This window comes from Amblyomma mixtum, chromosome 5 (assembly GCF_055824585.1).
Source record: "Amblyomma mixtum isolate Tamu chromosome 5, ASM5582458v1, whole genome shotgun sequence".
NCBI lineage: Eukaryota > Metazoa > Arthropoda > Arachnida > Ixodida > Ixodidae > Amblyomma > Amblyomma mixtum.
Genome location: NC_143016.1, coordinates 47,788,324 through 47,815,480, shown reverse-complemented (window position 1 = coordinate 47,815,480; position 27,157 = coordinate 47,788,324). Strand labels below are relative to the sequence as shown.

Here is a 27,157-nt window from a genome sequence, read left to right as displayed (position 1 = left end):
CCAATACACAGAAGTCGTTGCTGGTGTCAGGCACGAACTGCCTGTTCAAACAAGTAAAGTATCTATTTCACGTGTCCTTCGGTAGGACCTGCGCAAAACAAGACGGACGAAACAAGAAATGAATACAGCTCTTATTTTGTTGCTTTTTTTTCTTCTGTTTTTGTGCACCTAGGTCTTTTTGCTCACAGTCACGTTGTCGAGAAACGCGCGCCGACCATAGCCGAAAAAGTTCTTCTTGCACTCCACAAGCACGCACGTGAGCACTTGATGGAGCGATGCGAACTCGGTGAGACGCTTAGTAGGCAGTGCCAGCCTATAGAACAGTGTTCACGCTCGCACCGGATCTGCTGGCCATGCATGGGTCACGAAGAGGCCAGCTTGGTGTCCCTCTGGGCGATGTATCCCGGCGGCAGCGTAAGCTCCAGGGCGCCCCGGTGGCACGGTGTACTGCGCACGCTCACGGGCTGCGTCGGCTGGTAGGCGGGGCTCAGGGGTCGCAGGGGAGTGACGATGCGCGACGGAGGGTCAGCCGCCCTGAGCGGGTCAGCTGCCCTCAGCGCCTCCGCCAGAGGAGCGGCCGCGCCCGAGGCCTCTGCCACGACCCGGAAGGCCACGTCCGGGTGGATGATGCCCTGGGCATCTTGCGCTGGAACAAGGAATAGGTGGGCGTTCGTGAGCAGTTTGCAGTTGCTGGGAAAAATAAAAATAAATGCAGGTCTTTGGGATGTGATGAAGAAGAGCGCAGAACCTGTGGCAGCTTGATACAGGGACACTATAGAGAGTTACATGTGTGAATATTGTAGCCAGGGGTTCTAAACAGATCTATATAGTATCCGAAGTAATCAGGACGATTATGATGGAGGCTGCGGCGCAGAGGAATCAAACATCTCTCCAGTAATGAAAAGGGAAGTAAAGAAATGTTTAGAAACAATGCAAAGGGGGGGAGCAGCTGCTAAGGATTACGTGACAGCAGATCTGTCGAAGGACACCGGGAAGATTGTGCTGCAGAAAAACAGGCCATCCTCTATACATAATGTCTTATAACCTCGAGAAACCGGAATCTTTGAAGAACGCCAACGTTATCTTAATCCATACGAAAGGTGACGTCAAGGGTTCGAAAAATTGCAAGCCGATCAGTTTACTGTCCGGTGCCTACTAGGTATTTAACGAAAGGAACATTTTGGCTTTCGTAAAGACTACTCGACAATAGACCATATTCATACTATCAATCAGGCGATAGAGAAAGGCGCAATATAATCAACTCCAAAATATAGCCTTAGCAGATTACAAGAAAGCATTTGGCTCAGCTGAAACTTCAGCAGTCATGTATGCATTATGGGAAAAGGGTGTAGAAGAACCATATGTAAAAATACTGGTAGATATCATAGCGGCTGAAACGCCACCATAGTCAAACGCAAAGAAAGTAATAAAATCTGAATAAGGAAGGGTGTCAAGCAGGGAGAGGCGACCTATCTAATGCTATGCACCGCGTATTTACACAAGGTATTCGGGGACCTGGCTTGCGAACAGTTAGAAATAAGAGTGAGTGAAGAATACCTTAGTAATCTGTGATTTGCTGATTTGCTGTGATTTGCTGTGATTTGCTGAAGTGTAAAGCATGATCGAGGACATGTATGGACACGCAAAACATAACGTTGGGTCTAAAATTAATTTGCAGAAAACTAAAGAAGTGTTAAACAGTCTCGGAAGGGAATAGCAGTTTACGATACTCAGCCAGGTGCTGTAAGTGGTAAAGAAATACATCTACTTAGGACAGGTAGTGACCGCAGGTCCGGACCACGCGAATGAACAAACTAGAAGATTGCGAATGTGGTGGAGTGCATTTGGTCATGAATGGCAGTTTAAAAGTGTCCCCCAAGATAAAAGTACATAACAGTTTTATCTTACCGGTATTCATCTGTGGGGCAGAAACGTAGAAGATAACGAAAAGGGTTGAACATAAATTGGGAATAACCCAGCGAGCTACGTAAAGTAAAATGACAGGTGTAATTGTAGGTGTAACGATAGGTGAAAATGATAGGTTATGAGACAGGAAGAGAGCAGAGTATGTGAGGGAACATACATGAGTTAATGACATCCCATAGTCGAAATCGAGAAAAATAAATGGACATGAGCAAGGCATTTTATGCGAGGGCAAGATAACCGATGGTCGTTAAGGATAACGAAATGGATTGCAAGAGATGTCAAACTTAGCAGGGGGTAGCAGAGGGTCAGTTGGGTGGTTGAAGTTAAGATATTTGCAGGTATACGGTGTGCGCAGCTGGTACAGGACAGGGTTAACTGGAGAGATATGGGAGAGGCCTTTGTCCTGCAGTGGATGTAGTTAAACTGAGGCGATGACGGTTGATGATATATACCGGGAGTATACTAGGCGCGCGAACTAAAATAGAGAAGGTTTTAATAAAGGCCAAGTGTCCTGGCCGAGTGAAGCAAACTTAGTGCTGTTTAGAGTCGCGTAGCGTAGTCTGCAGTATTTTTTCGTTCTCAAAATTCATTTTAGTAGTGCCTACTACTCAGCTGACTTTTATATATTGGCTCCAAGAATAAAGTGTCAATACCTAGGTTGTAGATTGTCTTCCAAAATGGCTGGCTGAAATACTTGCACCAAGGCAATATTTACACAGCTTTATTTACAGGCCTTAAAACAAAGGCCACGAAATATAAGAGATACAACATGGCAGCTGCTGGCGGATTCCTCTCGCCCAGTGCACACGCAAACCTCCGTCGCGAACACCGCTCCAGAGAATATCGGATTTTGTTCTGACACGAGTCTTGGGACGCTGAAGTAGCACCGCTGGCACGTAAAGCTATGTAAATAGTGTTCTGGTGCAAACATTACAGCTGGCTGTTTTTAAAAGTGATTTACAGCCTGAGCATCTACACTTTATTCCTGCCACCAATATTTAAAAAGCTGAATAATTAGTCTTCACTAATTAATGAAGTTCCCATACCACTGAGACAGTCAAAAAAGTATAAATTTTCACGTAGCGGCGACTGCAGTCCAGCAGTTAGGAGCACACAGTGAAGGGATTTCCAAAACTTTATTGGGTTGAGCTGCGCCCACAAAGAACAGAACGACTCGGCGGCGGCGATAGCAACAAACGCGCACTGCGGTCGTCGAGGAACGGAAAATCCCCGCCGCTCTCAACAGCGCTCAATTTAAAGCTGGCTTAAAAACTTCGAGATAAAGCCCTAGAAACAGCTACAGCGATCTCGAACAAGGTAGAAGCAGTTGTGTGTGGATTCGAGATAAAATTGGTCGCATCTCGCGTCACAGAGTGATTAAGTCGCGTGCCGGCGGCTTTCAGCATGAACAAACAAACGTACAAAGCTTCGCGGCATTATAATAGAATAGTGCTGAGCCCTCAACTATATTATATTATAATGCTGCGACGCTTTGTGCTTTTGTTTGATCATAATATAATATAGTTGAGTGCTGAGCACTCATCTGCTTACATTCGACTAGGACATTCCGTTTTTTTTTTTTTTTTAACATTAGTTACTTTTGGCAGGGACGCCCGGTACACATGATGCGCTCTGCACGCCCGTATTGTTGTCACTGTTCGTGGCAACGTATACGATTAATTAATGAATTCGGCTGTAAGGGTTAGACCAGCCTTGACTCGAAGGACCATCTCCCCGGTAGGCCAGGAACAAGTGGGCTTGCTGATATAGCTTCTTAGGAAGTGCTCTGCAGTGGTGGCCGTTACGTCTTGCTCGCGTGATAGTCGTCACGCAGCCATCGACATAAGACCTCGCTGTGGCCTCGCTAGCGTACACGTATTCCCTTCGTGAACGGTAAGGTCAGCTTGCTTTTCGTGCTGGGTTATGACGTGCAACCGATAAATGGCATGCGGGCACGCTCGTTGACTTAGGCTTCAGGAGAGTTTTCGGAGCACTTACTATCTCTGCTGCACTACAAGGCTTCTTCTCTCTGGGGACTAGCATGAGTCGCGTTCGTCAAGAGCTTTAAAGGGGTCCTCAAACAACTCCTGGGTAGAGTACGCAAACTCTCTCAATCATTGCATTGGGTTGCCATGGACACCTGAGCCAAATAATACACTTCTACACGCAGCAGAGAACCCACAATCTCTCGCTAAAGTTGGCGATCCCTTTCAGGCGACTTTTTGAAACTCTCACTATCCTCCGTGTAGCGCTTCTGCGTATGTCGGTTAAGAAATCGTTATTGGTTAGATTCTTTCAGCCGTCACACAGCTACCATGGTCGCAGCCAGTCAGCCGCGTCGCTGCGTCGGCAGCCAGTGGTGGGGCCGACCCGGCCAGTACAGGAGCGCCGACTTTTCAGAGTGGCAAAAGTGACCAGAGGAGAGGGAAAGGCGCGAAAACGTTGCAATTCATATTTGGACTACAGATTACTGAGTTCTAACAAACGCATTCAAAAGTTCTTATTGGAGGATTTTCGTGAAGCGGCGTCTTTTAAGATCCCAGGTATACCGCAGCTTTACTGAGAATACCTTTCAGAGCCCGTTTTAAGGCCATGCTTCGTTTACGCCCGAGCAACGTGAGCAGTAACGCTGATCACTTAGGAGCGTGTCTAGGTATGAATGACAGCTTTCAGAAAATTCGTGTAGCTTCATGGGAGCTGGGGGCAAAAGTAACTGGACAGCGAAGGTGCAACAATGCAGCTATCGAGCTTCAGCCAAACGAAGCCGAAGTCCCTTCCAATAAGAAATGAAGGTTCACTTCACTCACTGGTCCTTAGTGCTGCGGCCGGCAGGGCTGCGGTGGGGATGCACAATGTGGGAGACTTGCGGCGTGGTCTCCGGCAGCAAACAATGCAGAGTACGGTCACGACCACTGCGGACGCCAGAACCACCACGAGGGCTATCCTGCACGCAGCGCGAAGAGAAAATACAATTGTTTTGGTCTTCAGCAGTACTTCGTCGTTTCCTTGGCACTATTCCCCCACCAGCAGTCGCGTACAAAAGAGCGCTCCCGTCAACTGGTGCTGCTTAGTGGAGAACTATGCTAAGATTTATAGAAACTTGTATTTTATCATGAATCAGTCAAAAACGCATTAATTTCGGCGACACATACCAGGTGTTTCAGGAAAGACGATCACTAATTTTTAGAAATAGGTTTTTGAGGTAAAGAGAAGCTTTTTGCGACATAGTAATACCAGTGTTGGCGGACGTCAAAAAGATAGGCGAATCGTTTTAATTCGTAAAGTGATTAACTAAATTCTAATAGTTAACTTTTAATTGTTAGAGGTAAGCACCTGATTGTAATTAGAGATTTATAGCCGGCCGTTAGTAATAGCCATATCAGTTTTTTTTTATATAATTTCGAAAACGCGATTACCCTCGGCGCTGTGGCTCGACAAAATTTGGCTATGTCGACTAGTTCCGGGCACTGGAGGGGTTGCTTTGCCTGCATGCTTTTCGAAACCTCATGTATTTTGGCACGGCGTAGCCAAAATTGCTTGAGCCATAGCGGAGAGGGTAATCGCGTTTTCGAAATTCTAAAAACTATTATGGCTATAACTAACGACCGGCTACGGATCTCTAATGCAACTAGGCGCCTAATGCTACTAGTAAAGATTAGTTAACCGTCTTACTACTGAAGACGATTCGCCGGTTTTCTGACGTTTGAAAGTGTTCGCTGAAACATCCGGTATGTTTTGTGGGCGAAGGCGTTATTTATGCGTTGAAAGTGCATGCAGGAGGAGAGGCATACATACAAGCACGAAAAAATAAGAGAGTAAGCTTTCATGCATGCAGTCTTGGCCGAAATTGTTTCACCGTTCGAGTAGAGGGTTGTCTTACAAGCACAAGCACTCTGTGCCACTGCTCAGTTGTTATCAAGGTACCAGTTTTTCCGAACGTTTTAGGCTATCACCTGAAAGTCACTTGTGAGACAGCGAGGGGAAGTGCTACACATGCTGTAGAAGCTCCAGAGCATATATCTGCAAGCTCATATGCGATACCTTTCTTTCCCGCGCTACTGATTCGAAAAAAAAAATCGTTGAGTCTGTGCGAACACTGAAGATGGCCTTACCAGAAGTACCATGCTGGATGGAGGTACGCCAGGGTAACGCGCGGGTTCCTTTCCTTTAAGGGGCTGGCTCGGTGTCCTGCGCGTCTGAGTCGTATCCATGCGCAAACACAGCCTTCGCGACCTTGGTGCTAGAAGCTGCAGGCTGGAAAACAGGCACAAAAGTAAGCGCGGAATTTGAACCGAATTAGAAGTTTCCAGGCCGCTACGTCTTTCTCTATAAATAACGTTGCACTAACAAAATATGGCGAAACTGGAGGCACAATAAGTCACTGGACAAGGCAGGCCGGCGTTATCGCCAAAAACGGCAAAAGTATCGTACACGGTATGGATAAACCGTCACAAAAGCAGCTCTCTGGTTTTATTCCATTAACATGCACTATTATCAATATCTCCATGTTTGATCCAATCCAAATTGTACACTATAGAAAAAGACTTTCGGGACACAAGTGTAATTAATTCGTGCAGCCATAACGCCAGCAGTAGCGATGAGCGATTCAAATGTTTCTAAACTGCTCACATCCTGAAACAGTTTTAGGTGCACAGTGTGCAAATCCGTCGTAAATGTATTTTTTTATTTAAATATATAAATCACGTGATCCAATATTGCGAGAAATAACAAACAAATTGAGCAAAACCAAAGTTAACGAGGGAGAGGAAGCAACAGGGAGGTTTCCAACGTTTCGACGAGAGTAGAGAGAGGTTAGGAGCAGCGTACTAACTGCGAAATGTATAAAACGGCATTTAAAGGTGACGAACCCTGAGCCCGATTAAAATGAAATAGTGAAGTGTCTTGGTACAAAGAAATGCAATAGCAAGGTGAGCCCTAAGCTAAAATTATCGCGCTAATGTGGCCTCTTGAGCGCCATTAATTTTGCTTAAACCTGTATTCCTTCCTCGGCATGGTTCGGACCTCCTCAGCGGGTTAACCCGTGGCAGAAGGTTATGCTTCAAAACAGCAACTTTCCGTGGTTCTGACCGCGGTAGTCACCAGCAGTCGGCGGCCACGTTTCCATACCCCCCCCCCTCCCCCCCTCTTTCCCTCCCTTATCCCACAGCACCTCATGTGATACTAACCCTATCTTCGATCTCTCGGTCTTCGCCATCTTCGCGGCAAAGACCACCACCTGGCCCGGCCTCATGACTTGAAATGGTGCATGTGGGGACCGCATCGTCACTCCCTATATACTATACAGCCTACATCAGGGAACCCTGGATTCATCTTTGTATTTGAACTCTTCCTATAACATGGGGTATAATTTCGCAGTTAAACAGAAAGTGAGAGATCAGAGCTTCCCAGTTAGGTTTGGAGACATTTCTGAAATAGACAAAGACGAAAAATTTTACACTGAAATTCAAGGCTGATGGTTGTACAGCGCCAGCATTTTGTTTGGGTGTACTGGTTTTGAATCCGTGCGTCGTTTTTCTAATAAATTTATGCGTCCCCCTTCCAGGTGTTCGGCTTTCCAACAGGACAGAAACACTCGTATCACCTCGTCCCACAGACTACAGCGCGTCCACGCATTGTACCGTTTCTGTCCATTTTTTTTTTTTTTTTGACAAAAGCTAGAAAGTAACGAAGGTATGCACTTTTCGACCGATTCTCGTAACGCACTTCCAATCGACTAACTTTAACACTGTCTTCGAGCAAATCGTTCCCGTTAAGTGTTAAGTGCACAACCCGCAATTAATGGCCCAGAACTGAGGTGTTCGTGGTTTTAGACAAAATCAATCGTGATTTTCAAGGCTGGTGTCTGAACAGTTTTCTCGATACAAACTTTCCCAAATTCAGTCTTCATACCATTTTACAGCAATGTTGCCTCAAGTTCGAGATTTTACAAGCATTCAATGAACGCTCAAAAAGGGGGCACACATCCGCTAACCGTTACAGACCTGGATTACTCTATAAGGTCCAGCTAAGTTCCACGAAACTCCTCCACGGAAAATTGCTGTTGTGAAGTGTCATATTTTCTTGACAGAATTTGTTTTACGCGGCTACTGGAACCTCTCACGCACACCATGCGCCTCATTGGCAGAAGCCAAGAACTAGATCGTAGGTGCAACTGGATTCTGCATGAGGCTCTATTGATTGTGCTCCTGACGACCAATCAAGGCCCCGTCTACGACGGGCTACTTTGATAGATGGATAAACGCCAGTTCGGCTGAATAGCTTTGAATACTGCTTGAGTGGAAGCCGTCCCACTACAAAGGCCGAAGCACTCAAGAAAGCCCGATCAAATTAATGTACAGGATCCGCGTCCACCGCAGCGTCACACGTGGGGACGCGGTGGTGTCGCATCGACCGTGCACGGCAGTCAGCCTTGGCCCGTTCGGGGCGAGCATTGGGCCCCAGCACACGTGCCTGGGTGTAGTACGTGACCCGGCCGAGGCGGCAGGTTGATGTGTGTGTGGCTACTACACCGGCCTGCGTGCACGTGAGGAGCGAACAGAAATGCTTTGTCATGTTATCTATGTCCGCACGTCTTGGCGCGGAACGACTCACTGGCCCCGTGAGCGCGTCACTCCGCAGTCGAGGGGTTTCAAACACGCAGGTCTCGTGGCTTTTGATGGCGGCGCGCGCGATCGCTCCCAGAATTTTGACCCTCTCTGTATACCGGGAGATTGCCTCTTAGTGATAGTTCCGAGCACCTGGCAAAGTCCGACGGATACCCGCAACCAAGTTTTGTTATGGTATAGGACTTGCTATCTTTCATTTTTTTACTGTTTTGCAGTGCGCTCTCGTACGACCCTAACATGTGGCAAATACCGAGGCTGCAGTGCTGTTACACTGTGCATTTCTGTTTAACCAGGCAAACGGGAAAGAAGAAAACATCAGCTCCTCCCAAGAAATGGCGACTATGTCTAAGTAAGGCAGTTTTGCGGGCCACAGTGTGTTGGCGTAACATGTGTGCTAGCTTATTACTATTATGTACCCCAGGAAAATTATGCCGGAATGGAGCATTCTGCTATTCAAATGAACCTTGCTGCGCCATATGTCAGAAAAGTTTGCGCGGTGGGCACCTCAAGCACCCTACGGTTTTGCACGACATGTAGCTTCTCAATAAGCTCTTTGTTGTGACAAGTTCACTATAAGTCAGTGTTTCCTAGCGTATACATAAAGCGGTATTTTCGAATTTTACAAGTTCTTCGGTGCGGAGTCTAGAAAACTGGACATCATTTTCTTTTTCTCATTATTTCGCATCCTTCTATGCCTTTAGAAATAACGTCGTTTATGCTTTCCAACCTATATTTAATCATTTTCGTATTTTTTATTTGTATGGGACTTTTTATAGCAAATTTCTATTTAGCACTTTGAACTAATATACGAAAAAAGAAAACATGCTTAAGCCGCCGGCCCTGATTTCCCCCCTGAAATCACGCGCCGTCCTTATCGATCGCCACAACAGCAGGTAGGCACGCCTTCAATGTTCGCAAACGCATTTGGTGGTCGAAAGGGGCAATTTCTCGCACTAATTGCTGATGTTCTACGGCCACAAAGGCGAAATCACGCCTTGGCGGTGCAACGACTGTCGTTCACCGCAATACTCGCCACCGTGTAAAGCGGATAAGCGAACTCGGGTAGATGTGTTTCGTATCTCGGAAACACTTATTTTGTTTTCGTTCCGCGCAGCGCCATTCGACACGCTCTGCCGCTTTACGACGCTTTACCGCAGTCAGGCTGCCCTGCCCGGCAAGATAGCGTGCCGTTCTATGGAGCACTTTTAATGGGTGTATGCAGCGCGAGGCTTTCTGAGGCGTATTGATTTCGGAAGTGCTTTGAAGGGGGCTATAGTTGGTCGTTCATAATGACATAGAGGTGCGCTAACTTCGGAAGAGTTGGAGCACCCCTATGCCATTATGATTTCGGAAAGCGTAATGTTGGTGAAACGTCTGCACCTACTTTGGAGCTGAAAGCGAAAATCAGTACTCTGTATAATGTTCATTTGGCCACAGACAACTGAGACTGGGTCGCGGATACTGGTTATTTTCAGGCAATCGAACTGAGTATGTTTCTATTCGTCTTGGCGGTTGAATCAAATGCTTCGATTTTTTTTTAATATTCTGACAAATCATTCGTTCGGAGCGATCATGTAATGATCCAACTCGTGATATCTACATGCCTTTGGTATCTACATGCCTTGTCCTCCTCCGACTGGCAGCTGTGCTCGGCTCAATGGCTCAGGCTTTTGACTGCTGATCCCAAGATCGCGGAATCAAATGGCGGCCGCGTGGCGGCCACATTTCGATGGAGGAGCTATGCAAACCATTCTTTCTACAAACATACAACATGCATGCGCGTAAAAATTATTCGTCCGCCAGACATTTCCCTTACGCGTTGCAGTCACGAGCAGCCAAGCCTGGCGCCGAGAATACAGCCAGAGAGCCCAACATGCTCAGAGTGAGAATGCACAAAGCGGTGACAGCGCTGTACGGCTATATATTGAAATAACGAATGCGCTAGCGCCATTGCTTGTACAAGCACTGTCAGAAATGTACGGCTGTCTCTCCCCCGTTCAAAGCCTTGCGAGGTTTGTCTGAGGACGCCTACAAACACTTTTCTCACTTTGCATTTTGTGTATTACTATACTGCATAGTTCATTGTAATTGATTGTGCAGAATTAAGTTGCTTCCACAAGTAGCTGAAAGGCGAGCGTACACTAGAAGGCATTGTCGAACCCGAATATATCGAACTCGAAGGGTATAGCGAAATGATTCGATATAGCGTGGATGCAATGTACTGCAGCTTCTATGTTGCACTTCAGCTTAACTACTGCCATTTTTGATTATCATTATATCGAATCATTTCGCTATCCTCTTCGAGTTCGATATATCGATAATTCAATATATAGCAATGGCAGTAGTTAACGTTAACTGTAACAAAGAAGCAACAATAGATTATACCCACGCTAGCGACGCGCCGCCCGCCAGAGTCCCGGCAGCGCACTGCTCGCTAGGCGTTGCCAGGAACCTGCTTGGCATCGAAGCCGCAGCGGACGGTGCTTTGGAACTATCCACTGCCTATCATATAATTTGTAATGATGTCACCATTACACTGTAAACAGAATATTCTCATTAAGATTAAGGTACGTTTGGTTTCCGCAACGCCTTCAGCAGGGAAGCGCGCGATCGAAGCACACCAGGCAATGGCCGGAGATGTGGCTTCACCGCACGGCCGATATGTAGCGAGGAAAATGAGTACAAGAGACCGAGGGCTACCCTCGTGCACACACTATGTTCACCTCGTCACGTGGCTGCCGCCAGCAAGTGCCCAAGGCTATACGCAGCCTACCCGTCTCCGCGCGCGAAAAGGGACCGAACAGCGCCGTTAGCGGAAGCGCCATTTGCAGGGGCGTGGCGTTGCGTTCGATGTATCGAATGACCGGCGAAATTGGAGTTCGGTATAGAGAGCGACTTTCCTATACTTTTACACAGGATTTTCAAGGGGATAATCTCAAGATTCAATGAAGTACCCCTCAAGAGAAGAGTATATAACAGCCGTATATTACCGCTACTCACCTATGGGGCAGAAACGTGGAGGCTAACAAACAGTGTTCAGCTTAAGTTACGGACAACGCACCGAGCTATGGAAAGTGATAAGTGTAACGTTAAGAGAGAGGAAGAGAGCGGAGTGGGTCAGAGAACAGGTGCGAGTTAATGACAAGATAACCGGTGGTAGTTAAGGGTTACGGTCTGGATTCCAAGAAAGTTAGGTGGGCGGATGAGATTAAGAAGTTTGCGGGGATATGGCAGCCACAGCTGGCGCAGCTCATGGTTAGTTGGAGAGATATGGGTGAGGCCTTTGCCCTGCAGTGGACGTAGTCAAGCCGCTGCTGATGATTATGAATCTGCGGGTTCGATATATATCCAATAATTCGAAATATCCGGGTTCGATGTATCAGGGCTCGACCGTACTGCTACTTGTATCGCTCTGCATGTTCTTTCAGAATTGCAAAACTTGAACAAAAAAATCTGATTTTGTGTCCGGCATTCTAACAAAATTTCTTTATTTTATATAGAAGTTACATCGACGACAGCGCGGACCCGCGATATTGCGTTTATTTTTTTATTATTTTTTTTTTTTGGGGGGGGGGTCAGTATTCTCTGGATTACGTGGGCATCCTGCTTCTCGTGACAATTCTGGAGTCAAAACGCTTATTCAGTTCAGCTAACAAAGTGACTTGTGATTGCAGTTGACTTTCTTTTCAGTCGTAAACGCTCCCTTACAACATTCTGATTTTGTAGACAAAATATAGTTACCATCTTTTCAAAGAACAGTCGCAGAGTAATGGATCCCTGTTCAGCTAATCTCCCGAAATCACCCCTAGCATAAACATATAGTACGGAGTAAATAAATTGACTATTACCTGTACGCTAGCATAAATTTTTATTCTCCTTTCTAATCAATTATTTATCAGCCTTATAATAGCTACGCTATTCCCCAACTCAAAAAAGAGTTCAGGAGTCCCTGAGCACTGGCAAAGCGTCTACATGACCGACTTAAGAGAACTTCTTGCTGGGCTAGTTGGTAATTCATTGTAAAGTAAAGGCGCCAAAAACCACACACACACACGGGACAGAGCGCCAACCCAGATACATATATACACTTAGCCAGCGTCTGCGCAAGGAACAAATTTACGCATCAACGACTACCTGGCAACGAATGCTCAAAAAACTTTTTCCCCCTGATACAGAGATACAGATGTTTCGCTGACACAAACTGCCTTTCTTACTGATATAGAACGCTTCAATCAATTCTCTGCCTTTGATATTGCTGCTTCTGGCAAGGATCCGCACGAATTGAGAAGCATGGCTCACAAGAGTGTGAAGGGCAGGGTCTGATATGTTGCGGCAAATTTGGGCCCTCTTTATTTGTTCTACGTTTCGTTCATGTTCCTTGTCCTATATAGGAACGACCGCACGAGCGGGGAATTTCATAAACAACCCCTTCGGCACATCTCATGAAAGGTCGCCCATGCTTAGTACCACAGCCTTTTTCTTTTATCGACTCGAGGGCAAACGCTTCCGAGCTTCAGGGGGGCTGAAAAGATGAGCGGGACACCATGCCTGCTCGCGACCTTCTTCAGGTTGTGGGCCAACTTGTGCACGTACGGCACCACCACAGGTCTCACCGCTCCACGAGGGACCTCTGCCCCAGCCCTCACTGCCCTCATCTTCATCTTCTGTAAGTAAATCTGTAAGAGGCTTTCGGCGACCCTTGTCACGGGAGGCGCTCTGTCCCGTTCTCTTGTCTTGTGTGTGTGTGTGGTCTTTGGCGCCTTTGCTCTACATTACCGACGCTCACGCGCTCGTACGTATACGCTCAAATGCGCCCTTCAACGTTCGTAGATATACTGCAGTGTTAGAACCCCGATTAAATGTTTGTTCGTGGTTTTACTTCAGCCACAACTCGCTTGTCTTCAACGAAGGCGGCCCAGCGACAAGCAAGATTATATATGCGTGCAGTCGAAGTCGAATAGGCACTTTTGATAAAGATAATGCCTAGTAAGTCATATGTGCTGTGTGAGTGGACTCACTCATTCATTCTCGTACGTGCATTACAGATTTGAGAAAAACAGCGGCGAGAAAACCTGGTGTGAGACTCTTCATTCCGTCTCGAGCAGCAACCCGTCAGCTATGCGGCTACTGCCATGTCCCTTCGCTTCGCCGTGAATGTCACGACGATTGATGAGATGAGTGAACCTTCCACTTGCGAAACTGTCGATTCTAAAGCCGCCGCTTGTTTCTTCGTTTGCTCAGTCCGATTCAGCTTGGGCTTCTTAATCAGTTTCGCTGTGCTCGATTAGTTGACTTACCATTTCAACGGAGGCGCAAGACGCCTCCGCCAGCAGCCGAACGACGGAGCTTCAGTGTGCGCACACAGTCGGCGGTGGCGTTTCTTCGAGTGTGGAGGCTCTGGTTGGCACGGCTTACCAGAGCGGACAGAGGGCGACCAGCGAACACAGCGTCACTATACGCCAGCACTGGGTGAACCGAAGATAGGGGACAGATCCGCCACCGCACAGGGGCCGAGCGACGGGAGGTTCGATTGCACCGGAGTCATCTGTCAGAAGGCGCTCGCAGCGAAGGCCTCGTGTGTGTACGGCCTGCTGCCTTGACAACGCGAGGGAGCGGAGGTCGCCACGGGAACACAGCACAGCGTGTAGGGAAGAAAAAAAAGTAACCAAAGACGGCTTGGAGCGGCGCGCGCGGCTTTTCCACCTGCATGTATATGTATACGTTTGCCTGTGAGTGTGCACATGCTCTGTTGTTCTGCCTTTTTATTTTTATGTATTCTTAACTTGGCCAGCCGGGCCTCCGGCACCTCTCAAGCTACCCTCGTAGCCATTCGTCCGAGGCCCATTTTCTTATTTCGCTGGAGAAACAAACATTAATTCAGTTCAAATTCAATTCTGTGTGTCAGACTGGGAGCGTGCGAGAACCAGTGCCTGCATTATTTGGCTCATACAGCGCTTGCGTTGGCACCATCTCCATGAAAAACTTTAAGGCCATAAAAGCAGCGAAAGATACTGAAATTCATAGGCATGCAGCCAGGAACGAAATGTCTCCATGCTGTAAAAAGCTATGTGGGGCCAAAGTATAGCTCACCTCCTGGCGGCATGCATGTGCATACCAGGTGTTTCACGGGACATAGAGTAGTTTTCAAAAATAGGCTTTTTGGGGTAAAAATATGGCTTTTGAGGCATAGTATTTCCACTGAAGCGGACAGCGCAAGGCCGGTGAATCGTTTTAGGTATTAAGCTGGTTAACTAATTTTTAATAATTAACTTTTTAGCTAGTAGAGTTGGGAACCTAGTTGCAATTAGAGATATGTAGCCGGTCTTTAGTAATAGCCATATCAGTTTCTAGAATTTCGAAAACGCGATTATCCTTGGCGCTGTAGCAGGACAAAATTTGGGTATACTTTGAGTGTACATCATGCCAAAATACATGCGCTTTCGAAAAGCATGCAGGCAAAGCAACCTCTCCAGTGCACGTAACTAGTAAAAAATAAAAAATCCAAAGCGCCAAGGGTAATCCCATTTTCTAATCTCTAAAAACTGATACGGCTATTACTAACGATGGTTATTACTAACGACTAATCACAACTAAGCGGCCAACTCTTTGTAAGTTTTGTAAGCTGGGAAACCTTACCAGCTTCTCATCATGGGTCACTCAGGTAGCCAGAGTTTTCCTTTGTGAAGAAATTCATTCATTCATTTGCAATGTTCGCTTAATCGAATTTCGTTCATCAAGACTCGATGAGATGGGACATTCTTAACGAGTACGCCATATTATCGCGAAATTTACGCTATCGCGGTCCGCTTTATTTATTTGTCTGAATAAAACGCGCACAACCAAGTTAGGTGTAATATGAACAGTTCCAAAATATGACTGGAAAAGGAATCGTAACCACGGTTGCAGCAATGTAACGCGAAATTCAACGTCTAGAGGCGTCGGAGGCTTCAGGCTTGTGCGGCAGCAGAGTCTGTGATCAGCGGCTTTCCCATCGAATCTGAGAGGGGCACGCTACGCGGCCTGTTGTTCATTATGGAGTATTGACAGTATGACATCACCCCCTTCGCATCACATGATGTTGGAGTGGCCAGCGACTGAACCCTTCTCCAACACCAGCCACAGCTGGCTTAGGCATTGTCACTCTCTCTGCATGCTGTGCCTGTCGCGGCCCGCTCTGTTCCCGACCACCCTTTGTGTAGCCTCTTTATCCACATACAGCAAAATTAAGCCCAAATGGGAGTAAATTACTGACTTGTCCTCTAAAGCATATAAGCCTTCAGTAAGGATGCTCTTTTAGTCCATCTATATTAAGTATCCAATTTATTCCCCTATACAAGGAAGGTACTTAAGAGTGCAAGAGAGTAAAATTTTTACTCCCCACAGAAATGGAACATGTGGCGCCACGTTTATGCATCCTCATCCTAGGCTTTTGTTGTGTGTGGCCGTGCCAGCGATGGAAACAGACAGAAAATGGCACGGGCAACCAGCGAACCAGCTTGAGCGACTGCGCTGCTCTCACGTGACTTTGCGTCGTTTTTTTTTTTTTTTTTCGTCCACAAGCCGGGCCAGCGTTACTAGAATCAACTAGTTCCAACGTTAAAAGCGGCGGCGTCGTAGACGGCAAAGGTCTTCTGGTTCTTTCACTTGGTTGTGTATTATAGAAGATGAAGCGATGTAACATAACAAACTCTATCAAAGGTTCTCACCTCAAATGGGGTTTCACTGCAGTTTTTATGATCATGCAGCACGCTACAGTTCACTAAAAACCAGCGAATAAGTTAATAATAGGAACACCACTCTGGCTTTCCTCTTTTCTCTTCGTCCCCGCCGCGGTGGTCAGTGGTTATGGCGCTCGGCTGCTGACTCGAAAGACGCGGGTTCGATCCCGGCCGCGGCGGTCGAATTTCGATGGAGGCGAAATTCTAGAGGCCCGTGTACTGTGCGATGTCAGTGCACGTTAAAGAACCCGAGGTGGTTGAAATTTCCGGAGCCCTTCACTACGGCGTCCCTCGTAGCGTGTGTCGCTTTGGGACGTTAAACCCCGTAAACGAAATGAACGATCCTTTCTCTTCGCTTTCCTCTTGGTTTCTGTCGTGTCCGGTCGCTGTGTTGAATGCAGCGAAAGACGCACACGGTACTTTAAGACTTCGTTTATTTAAAGCCGATGAGGGTGCGACCAGCGTCGACCGAGGCAGGAGCCGAACTGGCCGCCCGAAGAAAGGAGGGAGCGGAGAAGCGTCCACGGGAGGGAGTGGCTTCCCAGAACAGGAGGAGGATGCGGGGGCGCACCATGGGGGGGGGGGGCATCTGGCGACAGCGTGCGACCGAGGGGCAAGTGGTCGTTAGGAGGAGGATTGAGTGGTCGTTAGGAGGAGGATGCGAGTGGTCGTTACACACACAAAAGCAATAAGGGGACACAACACTTCCTTCCCCCTTAGAAAGTTGCCTGGTATCGTGCAGGGGGTCGGCGCTCACGCGTGGAGGCGCGCTGGCTTTGTGCGCTCGGGGGAGAAACACTTGTAGGCTGGCTGTTGTTCGCTGTGTCTCCTAGGTCTGTCCCGGGCGAAGTCTCTTCTTCCGGGAAGAGGTGCCAGGCTATGTGGGAAGATGGTGCACGTGTTCTCTCCGCTGGCGGACAGCTCTCAGACGGCGTCGTAAATCTACGCAGCTGGTTGAGATGTCGGCGTGCTACTGTGCCATGTATGTTGACGAGCCAAGAGCGCAGGCCTATGCGTCTGACAATTGTAGCTTCCTCCCAGCGTGGCTTTTTCAGAAACTGTCGGGCGAGGACGCGCTGCCCCTCGTTAAGCGTGCCGCAGCGCGGAATTGCTTTTTCTTCCCGGAACGTCTCTGCCTTTGGCTCGGGGAGGATGGCTGTGAGCTGGGTTCGCATTTCACGCTCGAACATCATTTTCGAGGGGGTCTCGCCTGTTGTGCTCTGAACCGTCGTGTGCTGCTTGAAGAGAAAGCGCGCAAGGCGGCGCTGCAGCGAGCCTGTCTGATCTCTTTCAAGGGCGCGTTTTAGCTCGGCTACGTAGCGCTCGGCTTGTCCGTTTGTCGCTGGGTGGTAGGGGGCCGATGTAACTGATGAGATCCCGTTGTCGCGATAAAACTTGAGGATCTCCGCAGACACAAACGGTGTTCCGTTGTCCGACACTACCTTGCGCGGCAGGCCGAACGTTGCAAATAGTGATCGGAGGTTGTCAATGACTGCTGCCGAAGTCGTCTGTCCCATTTGCCTTATCTCAAGCCACTTTGTGTAGGCATCTACGACCACAAGGAAAGTGCAGCCCTCAATTGGTCCTGCAAAATCAATGTGCAGTGTGTGCCATGGTGTGTCTGGCTTTTCCCATTCTGGGACAGGAGCTTTCGGCGGGGCGCTCCGGCTGCTCTGGCAAGGCTTGCATTCTCGCACCACTGTTTCGATGTCGTTGTCAATGCCAGGCCACCACATGTAGCTTCTGGCACACTTTTTCATTGCAACGATGCCCCGATGTCCGGCGTGGATGAGAGACATAGCTTGTGCGCGTAGTTCTCTCGGCATCACAACTCGGGACCCAAATATGATGCAGCCGCGATGGGTGCTCAACTCTGTAGCTCGCCTGCGGTAAGCGTCGAAGTTGTCCCCTTTGAGTTTATGCACGTTGCCTTGTTGAACAGCTGTGTAAACTAGCCGGAGAGCTGCGCACTTCTGCGTAGATGCTGCAACTGTGCCTGCTGTAAGCGGAGGTTCTGGCAGTGCTTCGAACATCAGAACGTCTCCTGGTGGAAATGGTTCGTCAACAGTTGCGTCTAGTGGCAGACGGCTTAGCGCATCGGCGTTTTGATGTTTACCAACCATGTTCTGGCTCGGCGTCTGGTGTATGCCGCATATCATCACGCCTAGTGGAGAAAACCAGTTTCTCCCTAGAAGGCTTGATCCTGTGCCCTTCACAACAAGCAGAGGTAGCGTATGGGTCTGGCCGTTGTAGTTAACCTGCACGTTGGCAGAGCCCAATAGTGGCAGATTCTGTCCTGACCACGTTCGCAGGTGCGTGTCGTCTTGTTGCAGGGCGGGTGCGTCAGATGGCCATGAAGTTCGGAACGTGTCCTCACTGATCAGAGTACAGGCTGCGCCGGAGTCCACCTCGAACTTAATCAGCTGGTGATGTACGCTTACTTCTGTAAAAATCTTCGGTCGCGTGCCGAGATTCATGGTGTTCAGGTCGTACAACACAGATGGTGTTGCTGATGTTGTTCCATGGAGATCAGATAGCGGCGTATTCTCTGAGGCGTTGACGCTGTGATTAGGCTGGGAAGGTGACTTTATCTTGGCAAGTCTCCGTTTCGTAATGCATGCTCTTTCGATATGTCCTCGCTTGTGGCAAAAATTACACGTGGCTGACTGGAATCGACATCCCTGGGGGTTGTGTTGGTCGTCACACCGCCAGCAGCGTTGTGCCTTTTTGACCGATTTTACAACAACAGAAGGCTTGCGCACCTGGTTGCTTGTCTGGTGTACCGGCTCGGTGTTCCGGCGAATCCCTCTCTGCTGGTGACCGGCGCTCTCCGCTCGAACGGCGATGTCGTAAGCTTTGCTGAATGTGAGGTCCTTCTCAGCGAACAGGCGCTGCTGCAGTGACTCGTCACTCAGTCCGCACACAAATCTGTCGCGTAACATCACGTCCAAGGGAAGCATGGTGGTGTTAGCAGAAGAAGCTGCGTCCATTTCCTGCCCGGTAGCTGTTGTCGACAGCGTTCCAAAATTGCAGTCGGCAGCGAGCTTCTTGAGCGCTGCTACGTAGGCGCTCACTGTTTCTCCTTCCAGTTGATCTCGTCGTTGGAAGCGAGCCCGGCTGTAGACCTCGGATGGCCTTGGGTCGTAGTGCTTTTGCAGCGCTTTTACGATGTCGTCGTAAGACACTGCCGCTGGTGTGCTTGGCTGAATAAGGGCGCAGACAGTATCGTAGGTCTGCTCCCCGCACAGCGTCAGCAGGTTGGCCCTCTTCAAGGCTGGGTCTGTGATGTTGTTAGCTTCAAAGTAGAACTGAAGGCGTCCAACCCACGATGACCACGATGAGCCGTTGAACTCTGGTATCTGATTGGGAAACCCTCGCGTAGCCATGGCTTGTCAATAGCGTTGCGTAGCGCGGGTCGAATCCACTTTCTCGTCGCCACTGTCGTGTCCGGTCGCTGTGTTGAATGCAGCGAAAGACGCACACGGTACTTTAAGACTTCGTTTATTTAAAGCCGATGAGGGTGCGACCAGCGTCGACCGAGGCAGGAGCCGAACTGGCCGCCCGAAGAAAGGAGGGAGCGGAGAAGCGTCCACGGGAGGGAGTGGCTTCCCAGAACAGGAGGAGGATGCGGGGGCGCACCATGGGGGGGGGGGGGGGCATCTGGCGACAGCGTGCGACCGAGGGGCAAGTGGTCGTTAGGAGGAGGATTGAGTGGTCGTTAGGAGGAGGATGCGAGTGGTCGTTACACACACAAAAGCAATAAGGGGACACAACAGTTTCTTAACGATGCAGCTTCACAAGCTCTACTAAGAGCGCGACGTAGAAACCCTGTTCCAACGCACTTCTATAAAGATGCCCCACGCTTTAGTCGACTGCAACACACTGCACAAAGCACGCTGAAAAAAAATTAGAGAATGGGGCTTAATCGGGAGCCCTTGCGGGATAGCGGCACGTACAACTATTAAAGGGTCCCTGAAAAGGATGTCGGAGGTTGGCTATAAAATGCTTGCATTATGTAGAGTACAGGCCACTGAGCGTTCATGCCGCATACAAGGCCTCAAAAGCGAGCCGATAATTTACAATACAATTTTAAGAACTCCCGCTCCCGCGCCTCACGGCGACCTGCAGTGCCGAGCTTTTGCCAAAATCCGCGTGCATTGCGTCATGTGGCGCTCTTTGCGTCGACAGCGGAATGCCGTCATTGGTTCGCCGCGCCGATATTTCAACATGCAAAAGGTGACGAGAGAGGGAAAGGCACAAAGACGCGGAAATTCAAATTTTGACTACAAATAACTCAGCTCCCACAAAATGCATCAAGAAAATTTTTGCTGGAGGATATTTGTGACGCTGCGTCCTTTAGCATCGCAGCCATATCACATCTTTGTTGGGACCCCCTTTCACAGCCCCGGTGCCGTGAGAGTGCGCTGGGGGCTTGAGAGAATCTCTGCAGGACCATTTTAACGTAGCTTACTGCTGTGTAAAACGGTAACTATCCGAACCACTGAGTCACGGCAGGCGCCCGTGAAGCGGCAGAAACGAGCGGCGAGCCAGCGACGATGGTAACCGCCATTATCATATACGACTCAGCATAAGCAGGCGAAACGGTGGGTGGCTGCGCGGACAGAGCAAAACTGGGCATTTCTTTTCTCAATTTGGAGAGTGCTGAGACCAAGTAACTCCGTTTCAAAATGGCAGCATAAAGAGGAGAATCCTCCAATTTTCTCCATCAGTCCGCGAAAGGAGCATACAACGCATTTTCCTCATTCTTGATCGTAAATTATTCGTAAAAGGCGACGTCAGTCATGTAAATGATTCTTAATTGTTTGCAGTGTACAGTAATATGGTTGTGTTGATAATGTCAAGGGCAAGTGCTGGCGTGTACCGTTGTCAGCAAGCTTAACAAGAATGTTCAATTGCGCGTCCCGCACTGATACTACAGCCCCTGACCGCTAAGTCCGGAACCATGCCGCACGGTGTGTGTGCGGCGGTTGGAGACACCTCGTGCCCTGCTTCCACCCTATTATCTCAGAACCAGCGGCCAACCCCGAGTGGCGCTAATGTCAGGGGAAGACACGCGCTCAAACGTTCGTGTTAAGCGTGCTGACTGTGGTACGTAACGTGAGCCTGCACGTACCTCCCGTCGCACGCAGGCCATCACACGTGCGTGCCTCCTCTCGCGGACATCGCCGCGACCTCGCGATTCGAGCCACTAACAGCTCTCGCAGTAGAAAAAGTAAAAGCTTGTGGGGTTTTAATTGGGGAAGATATATACGTTCTCCCCGTTTAACCGCGGCTGACCCAGTTCAAAGCCGCGCGCACCCCACCCCGTGATCGCGAGCGCTACCGAGCGCACGCCGACCACGGCGGGCCGTGCTCTGCGGGAACAAAGGAACGACACACTGGCTGACACAAACAAGGCATTTATTGCTATAACAACAATAACGCCAGCTAGCAACAAAATACACTGAGGAATCGAGGATGTCCGACTCACCAGCACGGTTACGAGCGAACGTTCGGCCACGCTAGGGCAAAGGGAAGCTCCGAGGCCCGACGGGACGGGGTGGCGGGAGCAAGTTCCAACCACAAGACGCCCGCGGCGAAGAGCGGAGCGGCGCGCGGAAACGTCCGCGAGCTATCCCGGTGCCGAGCAGAAGAGCCAGCTATCCCTCGCGCGCGCGCAGCAAAACGCCATCCGTGGCGCTGGTGTCGCTTAAAGCCCCTCGATAATTTGAAAGTAGCGACACTCTCCTCCACTCCGGCGTTTTCCTCCTTGAATATCCTCGCCCGCCGCCTGCGCGCGCTGCACACGGCGCGCTTTTTTGGCCATCGCTCGCCGTCCGGGCAGTTGGCTGACACATGCTAAGTTCGCACTTTTTCCACGCTGTTATTGAATAAAAACACGAGAAAGACATGCGACACGCGTGACTACCACGAGCCACATAAATTAGCGTCTCGTACGCGCAATGAAAGTGCCAATTACGAGCGCTTGCGACACGAACAAAACCATTGCTGCATACATCTCACATTCTTTTTGACTTTTCAGTACCGTCTGTCTGAATATGGCATAGCATATGAAGCATAATATTTACAATATATATGAACATTCCTGAATATTTTGAGCATACCAATGTTTAGTTAAAGGTAGATTCACTTCGAACTAATTATCGCGGAAGTACAGTGTAGGAAGTTGTTCACGAGTGGAGTTTCAGAAGTAAGATGGTTGCTGGGAACAAGCTGGGGCATTTGCTTCGATGGCCGTCCTAAAATTTTTCATTAAGGTTCAGTCTGAGTTTGGCACCGCGTAGTGCACATGCAACGGCTTAATCGTTTTTGTAGTTGAGAATTTTCTCGGCGGCTTGAAAACGAATATGAACTTTTTTCTATTAAGCATGAAACGACTTCAGCTCCCGCTGTCGGCGATCTTGAGGTGATGTCGAGCCGAAGCCGAGAGCCAAAGATCCGCGCACCAATTTTCCGTCATCCGAGGAAAGTGTCCGCACCCCATAATTTGGCCCTCTCAACCACCAAAATTTGACCTCGTCCAAATTTCATAAAAATTGGTGTCAAGCCGAATTTTAATATGACGAATTCAATGGTGAGCTCCAAAATTAGGTGGGCTATCCCCAAAATTTTTCTCTCTGGAACCCATAAATTTGACGTCGTCCATATTTGACCAACTTTGGGGTCCAACCTTATTTGACTATAGGAAACTCAATGCTGGCTTCCAAATTTAGGTAGACCACCCCCAAAGTTTGGCACACTTGGGCATTTTCCGCCCACATTCTATTCCTTTTTAAATCCGCTTAAAGAGATGTTACGTTAGGAAAGAAAAAAAACTGATAGCAACGACCGTGACAAAACCCAAGAGAAAGTTATAGGGTCTTAGCAATTTGGTCAGCCACAGCCAAGGCTATCCTGAAGCAAGTGCCTGACTAATATAAGTCTTGAGTATAAATACAGTCACAATATGACACACAGTTTTTCAGATGCAATGTTTATTACAGATGAGTCGTGTAGTTTTACGCCGAAATATACATACAAACCACGTTATAAGCCAGCTGTGGACATCTGTCACCTGTTGGGTGCAGTCCTCAAAACAAAACACAGAAAACAAAAACATACCTAGGGAAATGAAACAGCTTAGATGTAGGCCTATAGTTTTAGAGCGGATGATGTATTCAACAAAAGGCTCCGCGACCATGCTCAACTAAAGCAAATGGTCACAAACTGTAGCAATAAAAATACAAAAATGGCATGCATTGGATATTTACAATACTTGAGTACATTCAGGTAACAATGGAAAGCACTGAAGTGATTAAAAAATGAATTATGTGAATGCAATATAAGGTCTTTTCCGAGAATGTGGCATTGATAATCTCACCTGGTAGAAGCGTAACGGTTCAGCAAAACAACAAATAAGCGTAGATCGTTAGACAAGTTGCATTCATAAAAAAAAAAATCTAGGTTAAATCTCACTCGGGACATGCGCCGCATTACTGCGATGTGCACCATTACCAGAGGTTCGAAAAATTTACCGCACCGCGGATACCGCTCCACGCATACCAACACTTTTGGTCAAATGTTTAGGGGAATCCCCCAAGGTGGAGTAGATTTGTAATAAGGGAGTAATTACTTATTGACATCCACCCAAGCGCAGCCATACGGCTACAAAGGAAAGCTATACAGCTTTCTCAGAAACTTCGCAGTTAAAGAAAAATTCGTCCTGGTCCGGGGTTCGAACCCGTGACCACCGCTACACCGGAGTAGTCGCTCTACCAATTGAGCTAACCGGGACGGCAAGCTCATGGTAGGGCGAGAGCGAACTGATCAATAACTCGAAGTGGGAACAGTGTTGGTCAAATGTTTAGGGGAATCCCCCATCCCCCTTTGTAGCCGTATGGCTGCGCTTGGGTGGATGTCAATGAGTAATTACTCCCTTATTACAACACTTTTGCTTCCACACTTGCTAACACATGCACACACATTGTATTCATCAGCCGCCACTATTATAGCACGTTGAGCGGAACCATGAAGTGGCAACAATAACACGCATAACGACGCAAAATGATCAGTGAATTCAGTGAGGTTATTGGCTTTGTGATGCGCATGCATGCAGTTTCAGTATACACAGTCGCTTGGAAGAAATGCACAGTTGCTCGCAGAGGTGGGCAGTCTTCGTCGGGGTAAAGTTCTTGCGACCGATGTTGTGCAGCCGCTTTTTTCTTCTAATGCTGTCTTTCTTGCCGCTCGTAATCGCGAAAAGAACAAAGGCTTCATGATGTAAACAGCGCGAACTACAAGGGACAAGAAAAAGAAGGACAAGTCCCCTTGTAGTTCGCGCTGTTTACATCATGAATATCTACCAACTCGCCCAACTGAACGTTTTGCTAAACAAAGGCTTTTTCACGCCGGCTTGTGCACTCAAATGCGCAGCAAATCGGCATAGTGCTGCACTAAAAGAGCGCGAATAACGCGAAGTGCAAGCGCGCAATTCCAGGGAACTCGGTCGTAGCAGCGGCGGCTGCCCAAAAAATGGCGCCGACGAAAAATGAAAACACAAAAAGAGCGAACTTTCCGCGCGCTTTTCCCGGAGACTGCCCGCGGAGCCAATCACCGTTGAGAAAAGCGCCGATGGGAGAGGTGAGAGAGGAGGATCGGCGAGGGTGCGCGGCGCGGCGGCATAGTTCACAGAAAGACGCTACTTTCAAATTATCGAGGGACTTTAGTGTCGCTGCGACGCGAGCGCCCATAAAACCCCTAAATAAACTAAAAGTAGCGACATCTCCTCCCTCCTCCTCCTATGCCGGCGCTCCTTCTCTCGGCTTCTCCCGGGCGCCAACGGTGGCGGCACCTAGGTCGGGAGCAGCTAGCAGACGCTCCCAACCGTCGCCTTTTGGCGCCCGGCAGACCGCGCACCCAAATGAACTCCGTGTTGCGTTTTGTGACTTGGCTTCGGTCAAAATGACATCATGAAATAAGAGATTGAAAAATCAGTTACTGTAATAACTACCCAGACCAACGTTGGATTCCTTTATAGAAACTTCTTGTCCTTCGATCGCTTTGACTGCGGAGCACACGTTGGAAGTGGCGCGCGCGAGCGAGTTCGCGGCACTAGAGTGACTACCATCGTTCGACGAGTGGCTTTCTCGTCGCTCGCGCTTTGGCGCGCAGCGGACCGCGCACCCGCATGATTTTTGTTGCATTTTCTGCCTCCGATTCGGCCGCATTGAGATTGTGGCGTGGGAGATACAAGGCACGAAAAAAAATATAGAGCGTGACCTTTCATAACTGAAAAAAGAATACACAAGTGTTAACACGTCACCACTGCGCATTAAAAGCCATGAGGAGCTTTTCCAATGTCGAACTTTGGAAATCGTCTGGATCATTGCTCGCGCCCCTAGTGTTCATTTGACACCACCTATCCAGGTTACATAGCTCCACGCAGCGTGATTTTCGCAGGAATTCGCGGCAGCGACGACAGCCTCAACCCAAAATGTCTGAAACTATGTTATACAGAGGTCCTTGCTTGCATTCTCAAGTATTATCCACGCAGATATCGAGTATTCAAGCGACAGATGCGTTAATGTGCCTAGGCACAGTAACACCCGATTTTGGTTTAGAACGCTGCTTGAAAAATACGTTCAGCAATGCGCGCAACATGAAAGTTACACCTTAATCGCAAGCAGCATGAGCAGGAGGAGCTTCAACAGCAAGTAACACACCTTTGGTGTCGAGTTCGTGAGCGAAGGAGTGCAACTGTAACAAAACAAATACGTCTAGCGATGCGCTCAACATGAAAGCTAGACCTGCACCGCGAGCAGCATGAGCAGCGTAGGCTCAAACAGCGAGTACCGCCCCTTTAGTATCGAGTTCGTGAGCCCAGGAGTCCCGCTGCAGCAACATAAATACGGCAAGCAATGCGCGCAACATCAAGCCTGGACCTTCATAGCGAGCAAGGTAAACGGCCGGGCTCAAACAACATGCGAACGAGCCCGACTGAAACCAAGCCGACGCGCCGCGCAATGCGAGCAACATTAAACCTGCGCTTCAGCACGGCTTTCGTACCCGCTAGCGAACGAGTATATTTAGAATCATGCCAAACGGCATTTAGTGCGAAGAAAGACTGCAGCCGCTGGCACTTCACACCAAATCATCCGAAAAAACACGACTGACCACTTATCTCACAAACACGCGGATCCACAACATTATCGAAGTTTGCCCGGCCGATCCTGTGCTGCCAAACCTTTCGGCGAGCCGCCTTGCTTTTTCTGGAAGGATTTACAAAAAATTTTTTGCCACTGCCACCTCGGTTGTTGCATCCATACGCGCAACAGAACCTCGGCATCGCCGCAACACGTACACGCCGTCAAAGATGAAAAAAAAAAAAACGCTTCCCGCCAAAACTGTTGCACAGAAAGAAAACTAAGCGCGACTCCCAGCCCCAGCAATAGACACCTTTAGCATACCGTGTACCGTGTTACCGTTACCGTTACCGGAGCACCGGGGACACGACTGCGCATGCGCGACTTTTACCATAGGCGACCACGGTACCGGGACGCGCTTCTTACCGTGATAACGTAATGGCCGACAGCTTGCGCCTTGATTTTAGTACTAGAAATTAGCGTTTTGTGCTGTCTCTCTCCCTTCAATGGCCATTATTGATCATATTTCCGATAAACAGTGCCCTAATCTCGGTTCGAAGCTGCTACTGCTGCTTGTGATGATTTTGCGTGAAAAAGTCGCCGATGGCGAGCATAGCGCGGCGGCATATCAAGCGAGTAGCCCACAATTAGCGCTTCAGCGAAGACTCGCACACCCAGTTGGCCAAGTGACGCGACCTGAGCAGTATATTATGTCCTGTTTACTTTCGCTTGCTTAAATTATTTC

The 27,157-nt window shown here is 48.7% G+C and overlaps 1 protein-coding gene across 1 annotated transcript; it reads right to left on the bottom strand.

Annotated features, from left to right (window-relative positions):
* Positions 1-362: 362 nt before the first annotated feature.
* On the bottom strand, positions 363-13,207 carry LOC149342019 (uncharacterized). Its single transcript, XM_089546723.1, has 5 exons — positions 13,055-13,207; positions 8,284-8,460; positions 6,039-6,166; positions 4,734-4,870; positions 363-646 (listed from the first exon to the last, which is right to left on the bottom strand). Exons 1-5 carry the CDS (start codon positions 13,205-13,207, stop codon positions 363-365), a joined length of 879 nt encoding a protein of 292 aa, XP_089402849.1.
* Positions 13,208-27,157: the final 13,950 nt, after the last annotated feature.